Source organism: Dufourea novaeangliae, unplaced genomic scaffold (genome assembly GCF_001272555.1).
Source record: "Dufourea novaeangliae isolate 0120121106 unplaced genomic scaffold, ASM127255v1 scaffold2, whole genome shotgun sequence".
NCBI lineage: Eukaryota > Metazoa > Arthropoda > Insecta > Hymenoptera > Halictidae > Dufourea > Dufourea novaeangliae.
Window position 1 is genome coordinate 413317 of NW_015373882.1, and position 12363 is coordinate 425679.

Genomic DNA, 12363 nt, shown 5'->3' on the forward strand with positions numbered 1-12363 from the left:
ACTTAATAATAGTATAACCGTTTATCGGCACATGAAAGTTTCAACAAGGCCAAAATTATATTTTCACGTACCATAGACCATGCTTAATATACTTAAGCCAGATAATATTCTAAAAATATAAAAAGTAATTCATTTTCCAATGATTCTTCCATATTCTTACTGTTTCTGCATTTTTCCATTTCTATCAGAATAGTCGTTTTCATTCTTAAGTGTGAAACATGGTACATTTCGTATTCAGATGTATACTTGAGAACTAAGTGTGTACAGATATCTTATTACGTCTTTCTGAAACACCAAAAGTTACCCACTTCTGATTTCTTCCATAATAAGATAGTTCCAACATTTTTACATTCCTTACGAATCATTAAACGATATCACAAACCACGATCGCGGTCCTTACTTAAATTAATACTTAAGTACGTTTTACATATTTCCCATGTAAGTTTACTGTTTCTTTCAGAAAAAGCAATCAATTTTGAATATGTGTATTCATTCCAACTGGAAGAAAATGAAAGTAACTTCTGATAACTATATTTACAAAATCACCACGTGTTTATTGTTTCATACTATTGCAACTATGGTGCCGCCAATAAAACCACGTCCGCCGTTAAACGGATAAACAAGAAATAATTGTTTAAAGATAATGACGTACATATAACCCAATACTGTTTAATTCTACTTCCTCCACTGTACTTACTTTTTGCAGAACGTGCTTCCTTAAAGAAGCACTTTCGTTACTACATGCTTCCGATTTACAAAGATAATATTGACTTCACCAATCTCCTGTTAGCATCACGGCACTCATACGTGGTTTGAATTTAAATTCAACCTCGCGGATCGTTTATCCTAGATCGAACGTGATTGGTCGAATTAATGATCCGGAACGTAAAATCAACCGTGACGAGAGGTATATATGTATACTCCGTATTTTCCGACAGTCCATCATTCAGACCCTTGTGTTTATAGCGATAACATGGAGTATTTCAGATCTTTCCTTCGCGTGATTGGATTGCTTGAGCCTGCTAAGGTGGATTTCATTTCTGATCTCCCGCCAGAAGTATCACACTTAATTCTACGTAAGTTGGATCCTGAATCTCTTTTTTGCGCTGCACAGGTGTCAAGAAACTGGTTGAACGTTTGCAGGTCTGATCGGATCCTCAGACGAACTGCCAGACATCACAAGCGGCGCATCGAGAGAAAGAGGGTGGTAAATTTTCTCGGAAACGTTCCTCCTGTGCAAACCACAGTGAACATCCAGAGAAAACTACCAGTTTCAATTATGGCGCCCAGGAATCTACCTCATAGTAGAATCGATGCTAATGCCGTATTTGGGAGAGCGCAGCGACTTCAGAAAGTTCCCAAGTACGTTCAGGTGAGACCTAACGTAGCTGTAAGACCATCTAGATGTATTAGGATGTAATTTAGTAAATTTTATTTTGACGTAGTCTTTTTAGACATACAGATTGTTTATTAGAATGTAATATTAATGAAATTGTCTATATATCCATTTTGACGAGAATAGGGGAGGCCGGGGCAAAATGAGCCTTGGGATAAAGTAAGCTTTTTTAATTGTTTATTTGAGAATAGAATATATTTACAAATTTTTGTAACATGCTGAATTTATATAATATAACAATGATAATTATGCATATTTGGTTACTAAACGATGTAAATTCATATAGGAAATTAAGGAATTAGTTCTAGATACTTTTGAATGACTCTTTTCAGGTTAGCTTTTTGGATAAATGAATCTAAAAACATACTAAAGCTTGTAAACATATATGTGCATGCATTTGAAAATAAATACCTCAAACATGATTAAATAAATAAACCATTTTCCACTGAGTATGTATTTAGGGTAAACTGACAGGAGTAAAGTTACCTGGAGTGCGAGAAAAGATGCGCGTGCGCGAATGAAGAGAACAATAGCTTAATCTCGTTAACTAGCGCGAAACCACGCGAAACTACGACAGTTGCAGCTTGCGCTGATAATTATTTATTTTCTAGAGATCTCCAAGGTAATATAAATTCCTGTTTTTCATTACGTCATTAATTAATGTATTATAAGTAACACTTCGTCTTAAATATTAGATATTATAAATTTTGATTCAATTTCATTAGTAATTTCAAGTAATAATTAAGATTCTATTAATGATTATTTATAATTTTTAATTTATTAATTTTTATTAATAATAATTATGATTTTTTTATTAATTTTAATTTAATTTCAGAAGAAAATGTGTTTATCTAATTAAAATTTAGTGACGTTAAATTTGTATTAAAAAATTCTAATATAGTTGATTCAATAATTATGACCTTAATTAATCCGTAACCTGGGTCGTGGAGTCTAGGCGACTCCCCCAAAATGTTTGTTTTTTGTCACACTTATTTCTACGGTCTATCGGCCACATAGATTTCCGTCCCGTTCTAAAAATATTAAAAATTAAACATGATATATAACTCCAATATATATAAGAAATAAGTGTAGGCTTGACGATTTCAAATTATTTAAGATACAAAAATGGGACGACGCCGGTTATGGGTTAAAAATCATATTTTATTTCAGCTCACTTTACCCCACATAATAGCTCCCTTTACCGCATACATGGGGTAAAGTGAGCCTTTTGGCTTGTTGTTTTCAAGAGTTTTAAAATATTTCCAGTTTGTCCAAAGTATGGCTGCTCGTAATTTGTCAACAGTAATGTTTAAATTACATTATAAAATTATGCGTACACATTTTTATTGAAAAGAAAACATTTTATTCTCCTTTAAACTTTTTTAGGGCCACTTTGCCCCGGTCTCGTCTAGGTACTTTACTGTGCTCAACATGTTTTGCATTCTCTTACATATATTCGTTAATTTTAGAGGAATGTTTAAAAATAAAACACTATATTCGGAACATATGTGAAAATTTCTACTAAAACAAAACGAAAAGTGCTTACGATAGTTACATTCGTAAAAAACTGTGAACTCCTCAAAGGGTTAAACATGATGCAAGTCTTTATACATAATAATATACACAACTAAATAATGCCCATTTCTTCAACCTACACCAAAATCAGTTCTCATCGAATGCCATCCTTGAATGAAAAACTATCGTTATGTACCTGTTTCCTGTTTTCATAGATAATATTGACTTCATCAGATATCTTTTAGGTTCATAACAATCGCATGATTTGCAAGCTTAAGTTCATTCTCGCGAAACGTTTATACCACAACAAACGTGATTGGTCGAATTAATGATCCGGAACGTGAAATCAACCGTGACGAGAGGTATATATACTCCGTATTTTTCGGCAGTCCTTCATTCAGACCCTTGTGGTTAAAGCAACAAGATGGAGTATTTCAGATCTTTCCTTCGCGTGATTGGATTGCTTGAGCCTGCTAAGGTGGATTTCATTTCTGATCTTCCGCCAGAGGTTTCACAGTTAATTCTACGTACGTTGGATCCTGAATCTCTTTTTTGCGCTGCACAGGTGTCAAGAAACTGGTTGAACGTTTGCAGGTCTGATCGGATCCTCAGACGAACTGCCAGACATCACAAGCAACGCGTCGAGAGGAAAATGATGGAAGACTTCCTCGGAAACGTTCATTCCGAGGAAAAGGTAGTAAAAACCGAGAACAAGCTGCCCGTTCGAATGATGATACCAAGGCAACAATCTCATGTTAGGATCGAAGTTAATGCTCTATTTGGGAGAGTGCAGCGACATCGAAAACTTCCTAAATACGTTCAGGTGAGATCTAATGTAGCTGTAAGACCATCTAGATGTATTAGAATGTAATTTAATAAATTTCGACAAGCAACTTATATAAATATAATAAGTTGAGCAACACATTAAATAATTAAAATAAATACTTAATAAATTAAATTATTGAATTTAATAGTAATAAAGTTATAGTTTATAGGTAGTCAATATTACTATACATACGTACACGGACTCGAAGGATTTATAATGAATACAATATTACTTTGCACAATATTGAAAGTTTGTAAATATAGTATTACACAGCTTCATAACTTTAACCATTCCTTTTACTATTAACAACAGACAATGTGTAATATGAACATTGCAATTTGGTTGAATATTCAGGGTAACATGTGTATCTTCCACCACGTTAAGGTAAATATATGACATTCCTCTTTGACCTGTTCTAGGCATTGTATAGTGATAGATATAGTTAACTGCCACTTCGGTTGCGTTCAGAAATGAGACAGTTCATCAATTGTTACTACCGTTCCCTGATATTGTACGTGCATATCTTTTTCATCAACTACTTCGTGAACCAATTGAGGTATTTTAGAGTCGCTTTAACTACCACATTAAAACGACTAAATATACTGATAAAGCGTTGCAATTATAAAATAGCAATTGGAATGATAACATTTTTACTCACACCTCTATAGAAAATAGAAGCTAAAGTCGAATACAACTCAAGTAAACAGCCTAAACGGTTGCTCCGAATTTATAAGCTTAATGTTTTCTGCGTACTGTACATTGATAGAATACTCAGCTAAAATCAGCGATCAATCCCACTTCTCATCAGCGTTTCTATTGTACTTTCCAATTACAACATATACATGTGAACATAGTACATATGTACTTCACTATTATATTGTATGAATGATAAATTCAAGTAGACTCACATCAATTGCTACAAAATAAAAATTGAAATTTGACAATTATTAACAAGTAAAATTATTACCTCGGAAGAAATACATTGTCCATGTCGTTATGAAAATAGTGTGAAAAACTGTTCTGAGGCGTCTCCATCCGTTCTCGAACGTGATTGGCCAATTCACTCATGCGGAAAGTGCACTCATCCGTGATAATGGGTATATAAGCTCTGATTTTTCAGATGTTAGACATTCAACTCTGTGTTTGTACAACGACAACATGGAGTACTTCAGATCTTTCCTTCGCGTGATTGGATTGCTTGAGCCTGCTAAGGTGGATTTCATTTCTGATCTGCCGCTGGAGGTATCACAGTTAATTCTACGTAAGTTGGATCCTGAATCTCTTTTTTGCGCTGCACAGGTGTCAAGAAACTGGTTGAACGTGTGTAGGTTTGATCGGAACCTCAGACGTACTGCCAGACACCACAAGCGACGCGTCGAGAGGAAAATGTTGGAAGACTTTCTCAGTAACATTCATTCTGAGGAAATAGTTGAAAAACCCGAGAAGAAACTAATGGTTCGAATGATGTTACCAACGAAACAATCTCATGTTAGGATCGATGCTAATGCCGTATTTGGGAGAGCTCAGCGATCTCAGAAAGTTCCCAAATACGTTCAGGTGAGACCTAACGTAGCTGTAAGACCATCCAGGTGTATTAGAATGTAATTTAATAAATTTTAATTTGACGTAGTCTTTTTAAAGATACAATTTATCGCAATGTAGTATTAATGAAATTGGTTTATTAGTACAGTTTAGTGTAAATTAGTTCGTAAATTTCGTTACTTTAGTGACCATCCTTATATGCAAAGCTGGGTGCAGGTTCGAAAGGGGATTAGAAGGGTTAGGTCTAGCATACCTTTTAGGACTATGCATACCTTATAAACTCCGCTTATACTGGCCAGAACATCGTAACTTAAAGTTTATAACTCCCTCCATCGAAGTTTTCTTAATCACCTTGATATTTTCCCGGATTTATATGAGAATATTTGCTTCAAGGAAACAACATCTGTACCTTTGCACCAGGTATTTCACGAAAATAAAAGAAAGTAGTAATACTTTAAAAAATTTCACATCTTTACGAGGTAATAGTATTTAACATACTTTACCATTGGTTTAATAGTTACCCTATGGGAAGATGTTTATTTTTCTTAGACATTTTCTGATATCATTACAGTTCATGAAGGTATTTTAGTTTTTCTTTTGTTCTAATTATTCTTGTGTGATGCACCCTGTAAGTAATAAATGTTCGAACAAAAATTGAAAAATAAAAAATATCTTCTTCTTTTATCCTAGAAGCCCTGAATTTGTTAAATAGTAATAACTTGAATCGATTATTGCATACAAAGTATACGTAACCTGCTTGAATTTTTGAGCGGTATTCCGGTATACAATTTTCACAGTGAATACTAAACCTTTAAAAGAAAGTGTTCTGCATATATGTATATTTCTGTTATAACCCCTAATGAGTGGTCTATTTGCAATTCATGTACCTACCTGTTATGTGTTTCTGAAGATTATATTAATAATAGTTGTGCAGTGCCAAAGACTGAACTAGGGAACACGTGCATTCGTCCGCGAACGATGCACAATAGAGTATTGAAATCACTCGTTTTTCCCGTCAATTTCTAATGACTTGAAAGACTAAAGCGATCAGAAAGCTTTTTACAGTCTGGTTAATTATTTTATGACCACTCGATGTTCCACTTAGTACGTACAAAACATTTGGGCACTATGTGACGATCGTTTCCCCTTACAGTCCCTTTCGTCACATCAGATTTTCATGAACAATAGCACTAGATTTATAACAACACGTTTCCATTCTAACTCAAAAAACTACGCCAGGATCACACACATTACATATACCAATCACAGAACACATAATCCCCCGAATTTTTACACTCGTAAACCAATCAATCGTAATCAAAACCAATTCTATATAAGCGCAAACATGTATCGATAAAATCAAATATCTCGCAAACTTTGAAAACACAATTTGAACCGAAAGCACGAATACACCTGTAACACGACTTGTTTTTGAGTTCAAATTTAAGTTTGCTACTAAAGGGTTTATTTATGATGACACATTAACTGAATATCATCTGGCAGTCTCCACGATACTTCTCTTTAATTTAACGAAGTCAACGTTTCCGTACTACTGACGGTATAGCGTAGGAGGAATTTAGGACAATTGCGGTGGTTCGAAATGTAGCACTGGAATCAGGTTAAATGTGTATCATGTATAGTATGTATCATGAATATCAGGTAATTCAATACCGGACTATAAGATTTACTTCATTTGGTCCAATTTGGTTAAAAATTTAATTCAAGCTCGTTTCCGATTAGAACTGGTATTTGGTCCTACGCTTTAGTGTAACGTATAGATACAACCATTTGCATTAATTCTATTATGAAACACTCGTGGCTCGTTCTGTGTTCCAGTAACGGAATTGTCGAAGTGATGGATATTCCGACAACTGACGTTTTACCGTACTTCCTTTACTTATTGTGCGCAGGCAAAGTGTACGCCTCCTTTGACCGTCTAACAGTAAGTGCCAACGGTTCGGCGACCCTCTCAGAAGCCCCTAATGGGTCAATATTGACCCACGCGCTCCCCCTTCTTTCTTATCACCCTTCCAATTCCGAAGTTTATTTTTCCAAAGAATGTAAATAGACAACAAAATATAAATTTCGCCACTGCACTATCTTCACTTCAGGGACTCCACACTGGTATGATTTTGATACCGATATTATGCCACCTTAGTCCTTACAAAATTTCTAAATATTTCACAGCTTGTTGATTGTGTTTTAGACATTGTGAATTCAAAAAGTCGCATAAATAATAGAAATAGAAATTGATGCACATTTTCATGTCATTCGAACAAATCTTACTGGAAAAGAACAAATTCAATCTATATTTCCATACCGAACGAAGACGTCTTCCCTTTGAGATTCAGAACTGAAAGAATTAATTTCTTCGAGACATCGGACTCGCCTTATAGGCTCTCATAATCGTCAACCTAAAACAGCCATCGTACGCTGAAGAGTCCGACGGAGCACTCTGAAAGGTAGGTCAAAATGGACACGACATAGTTGTTCGAGGGTTAATCCTGAATTCATCCAACCCGACATAGTTTCGGGACATCGTATCCTGCAGTGGTAACCTAAAAGTATTGTACCTTTCTCTCAATATAATGACCGACAAAACACTTTCATGCCTTCGGTAGATACTGCTGTTCCAAGAAGTGTAGTTTTCGACTCTGCACGACCAACCTGGAGAACAATCGATCCCTGGTGCCGGCGCAGGCGCTCCAAAGGGAGGCGTACACCGCGCCCCTGCTAAGTCACGAGAATACTTGCAAATTTGACCAAAACAAACTAGTGAGCATGGACACCTAAGTAGTGTTTTAGGCGTCGTTCTTCCTCCCCCTTTAACTCCAATCACCGATAGTGAAGATGAGTCCCGGTCTTGGACACGACCCTCTTCCCTCATACAATATCACCGCATTAGGTAAAGTCTGGACACTATTTCTGATACATCTCTGTACATCGTAGGTGTTTAACTTTGATTAATATTATCGTTACAGGAAACACAGCCCTGTGCCTATGGCAGCAACCGCAGCATATGTTGTTCCAGCTGGCGAATTTTTGTTTCGCGTTGTCTTATTCGGCTCCATCCTCCAGAAAAGGAATACTGTTTATGCACTCCGTCCTGATAATTGGTGAGCCTATTTCAGTAAGATAGGACTGGTTCGGTCATTTCAGTCTGATTGTTATCTGTGGGATTAAACGACACGTTAGATGGATAAATTTCTTCTCCTAACTTTAAAGATACATTTACTCGTAAAATTTACGGAAGAAATAATTGATTAAGGGCTATGTAATGTATATATTTTCTTTTATTATTCGTATGTATATTTATTCGCTTAATGTGTATGATACGTATACATCCTAATCCGCGAGCATGCAATGAAATATATGAAATTGACATATTACTCGTACATAAATGTGAGTAACAAATATGATGTTGATAAAAACTATTTTGGTTCGAAACTTTTATTCGTCAGTGTACGTTCCAATGAATGTTGTCTCAATTTTTTTTCATTCTTTCACATCACATCAACTACCAAAGATTATTAGCGATGACAATGCTAAGTTATATTACACTTGTAAGTAGTTTTCTTTCTTTTGAAAATTTTTTTTTAATAAAATTTCTGTGTAATCCTGGTAAAGGCAGTTATAATCAAATAATTTTGACGCGGTTTAATTAATTAATTTATTCGTCTGCGTTATTAAAAATTATTAAAAGATATTGTTTTGATACCTGGGAGTGTTTTGTAGCTGGAGATAAATTCAAAATGAAATTTTGTTTAATAATAATTACACGAGGTTTTATAAAATTATATTTCCTGTGGCAAACTTTTATTGTAGTATATGTTTGTATTTTGAGTTTCTGAAAGTTAGAGTCATAGAAAGAAACACATTTTAGCTTTCATGATTTGAGCATACATTGGTGTTAGTAGAATAATGTTTTCCTTCAAGGGTTCATGTTGCTTTCTGGTTGGGCATGGCACGTGATATGCGCACCGGATATATTTTCCTGGAACTTCAGTTTCTTGGTGTTGAACATTGGACAACTCGTTTACATTGTCTATCAAATGAGACCTGTTCGATTCGATCCTGAATTGGAGGAGGTGTACCATACACTTTTCTACCCCTTTAAAGTAAGTAGTCGAAAAAATTTGCCAACAAGCGTATTAAAGCATTTCTATACTGTCAACATGAAGAAGATCTTTATTTTTGCAATGTAATATCCCATAAGAACAAAAAAGTTTCGAGTATAGTCGAATACTGGAAAGAAGTTCCAATCACGAATATGTTCAGTTTCGGCAGGAAACATTTTTTTCGAAATATAACATTTTCTGTCTCTGAAGCTAATAAAATTTTGTTAGTTTTCCATAAAAATACGTAGATAGCCCACTTTTTTTACTATAATTCGTCGTGTAAATAAGAATCAATAAATATTTTCATATTGAAACTTCACAGGTAAATACAGTTTGCTCGTGAAAATAGTAATAAATATTTGAAGAAAACGTGTATATGGTTCAAAGTACTTCTTTTAAATATTTAGTTTAAATATCCATTTAAAAATACGTTGCTTTAATAGCCTGTTAATTCTGTCCAATGGCAACAGGTGTCTCGGCTGCAATTTAAAAGACTCGTGTCTCCAGAATTTGCGTCTATAATGTCACTTCATGCTGGAGAAGCGTACGCCATGCAAAATTTAACCCGAACCGACAGATTAGGCCTGTTACTAAATGGGAAAGTGAATGTTCTCAGCGATTCAAATTTCTTGCACCCTATATTGCCTTGTGAGTTTCTCGATTCGCCAGAATTCGAGAGCTCTAGAGCGTCTGTCGATGATAAATTTAAGGTAAGAACATAGTATCTCGTACCATTCGATCTCTTAATGAATTATACACCTGGTTCATTTTCAGTCGGAAGGTACTGTTCATTTTTGAACGAGTATTTGGTTTAAAGCAGTGGTTAGAATAGGTGAAATTTGTGTCTGCTTTAGGTATCAATTGTTGCGGCCAGCTCATGCAGGTACTTATATTGGCAAAGATCTGCGCTGGAATACCTTCTTGTTAAAGAAGCATATCTCGCCACAGTCTTAACGACGCTGGTTGCTAGGGACATAGCCACCAAACTGTATGCAATGAATAACAAGGTAACAATTGTAAAGCTTTCCCCTGTTACTCCAACTTCTTTATTACATTTGCCTTATATTGATTTTTAATACATAACTCATATGAAAATTGAAAGAAGTGCAGAAGGTAACTGGAGTCTGAGAAGATTTCAAAATAACAGTATAGAGTAATCGATAAGAATCACTTTTTACAAAATACCCAGAAATTCGAACAATCGATTGACTTTTAGTGACTTTTTAGAATGTAATAGTTCTTAACACATTCGTAACTGCCAACGTAGTCCTACGTCATTTTAAAATCTGCAGAATTGTTGATTCGTTTCTCTTTAGCAAGATGATTATTACCTTGGTTTTAAATTTTCGTTAGGTTTGATTTATTCTTCGTATATTAACTAGCTAAAGCTGTTCAATGTCTTAGAACGTGAATTGTAATCCATTATAAGTAGCAGAACCCTGCGGTATTCAGCTATAGACTTTTGAAAATTGTACACGGTATTCAGCTAAGTGTTTTTCCTCAAAACCACCGTCTGCGAATGTGTTAAGTTAAGGTATACGTTTCGTAAGCACACAAAATTATTATTGGGTACACCCTCTACAGTCTTAGTAGTGCCCTCTTCGAACTTCCTTCCCTAAGACAACACCACAGTTCCTCAGTTTTTTACATTAACGTGTGGTTAGATTGTTACAGACAAAGGGTCACATCTGGACATCAGACTTCCTAGCATCAGCGCAGGATTGAACATAAGTGGTGAATACAGAAGTCCAAGAGCGTCCAGGCAGGCGTTGATCCGTAGAAAAGATACCTCCATGTCCACTGAAAATGGTAGTTTATACAATATATACATATATAAAGTTGCCAAGACTAGCAATCTTATCAAAATTCCAGTCGAAAAGAACGGTTTACATACAAAAATGTACCGAAGCTATGTAAAACAATGGAAATATATAGGACAAATCATTTAAATCGATTCTCTCGAATATTTAAGATGTTGGATGTCGCGCATAGTATCGTGCGCATTTGTAAAGTTAATATATAAATTATAATTTTATAAACAGAAATGTGCACAACACTGTTATCTGTTTCAGGATCCACCAATATGAAAGATCGTCCAGTGAACAATCTCTCGAAGAAAGGAGCACCGAATATGGAACCCCTGCCAGAAATGCCCTCCTGCGACGATCTGGCCTCCAGCGGTGTAGAAAGCTGGCTCGATTCCTCGAGCAAGTATCACAGCTGTGAAATCGTGGACGAAGACTAGCAGGAGGCCTCCTTAACGCCTGACACATTTTACGAGGGGGACAGTGAATAGTGTCGGCGTTAAGAGTGCGCTTTTACACGTTAAAGAGAACTATTTTTTACACACGATAACGAACGGTTGCAAATTGAAATGTGTTCGATAAGACTTTAATCGAAAGAATAACTCAAAAACATTAGGAAGAACTGTCGATTAGATTGTTTCGACCGAAAGGAATTGAAGCACAATGACTTTTATTGAGTTGTAAGGAACGTTAACCGTTATTTATAGTAGTATGAACACCTGTGAAAATTATAGTGGTTTTAAAACAATGTTCAAACTGACTCTTCCAAAAGAAGAACACTGGACTGCATTTGCACGTCGATATGGTAAGAAACGGCGCGGTTGGTTATTTTGCACGCTTTGTTATAGTATTGATAAATAGGGTGCTTCTGAATGAATAGAATGTAGAATTGTAATAGAGAAAATGTTAACAAACCACTGGAAACTTTCGGTGACTAATCGTTGTCGAGATGCTCACGCTTTCAATTTTATATAAGTTCCTTCTAGCATCAATCATTCAGAGTATATTGCAATTTTCTGGAAATTCTGGTCATTAAAATCATTACTTGGAAATCATTAAGAAAGTACCAGATGAGTTTTTGTGAATATTATTAAATGATTGAATATGAAACCATGGTTCTGAAACACCTTGTAGAATACAAGAAGCTTTCTCTAAAGTGAA

The 12363-nt window shown here is 35.3% G+C and overlaps 1 protein-coding gene across 1 annotated transcript; it reads left to right on the top strand.

Moving 5' to 3' along the window:
- Positions 1–8008: 8008 nt before the first annotated feature.
- Positions 8009–11642, top strand: LOC107188358 (popeye domain-containing protein 3-like). Its single transcript, XM_015576673.1, has 7 exons — positions 8009–8184; positions 8261–8395; positions 9216–9397; positions 9868–10107; positions 10252–10404; positions 11062–11206; positions 11470–11642. The coding sequence occupies exons 1-7, from the start codon at positions 8130–8132 to the stop codon at positions 11640–11642; spliced, it is 1083 nt and encodes a 360-aa protein (XP_015432159.1). The 5' UTR covers positions 8009–8129.
- Positions 11643–12363: the final 721 nt, after the last annotated feature.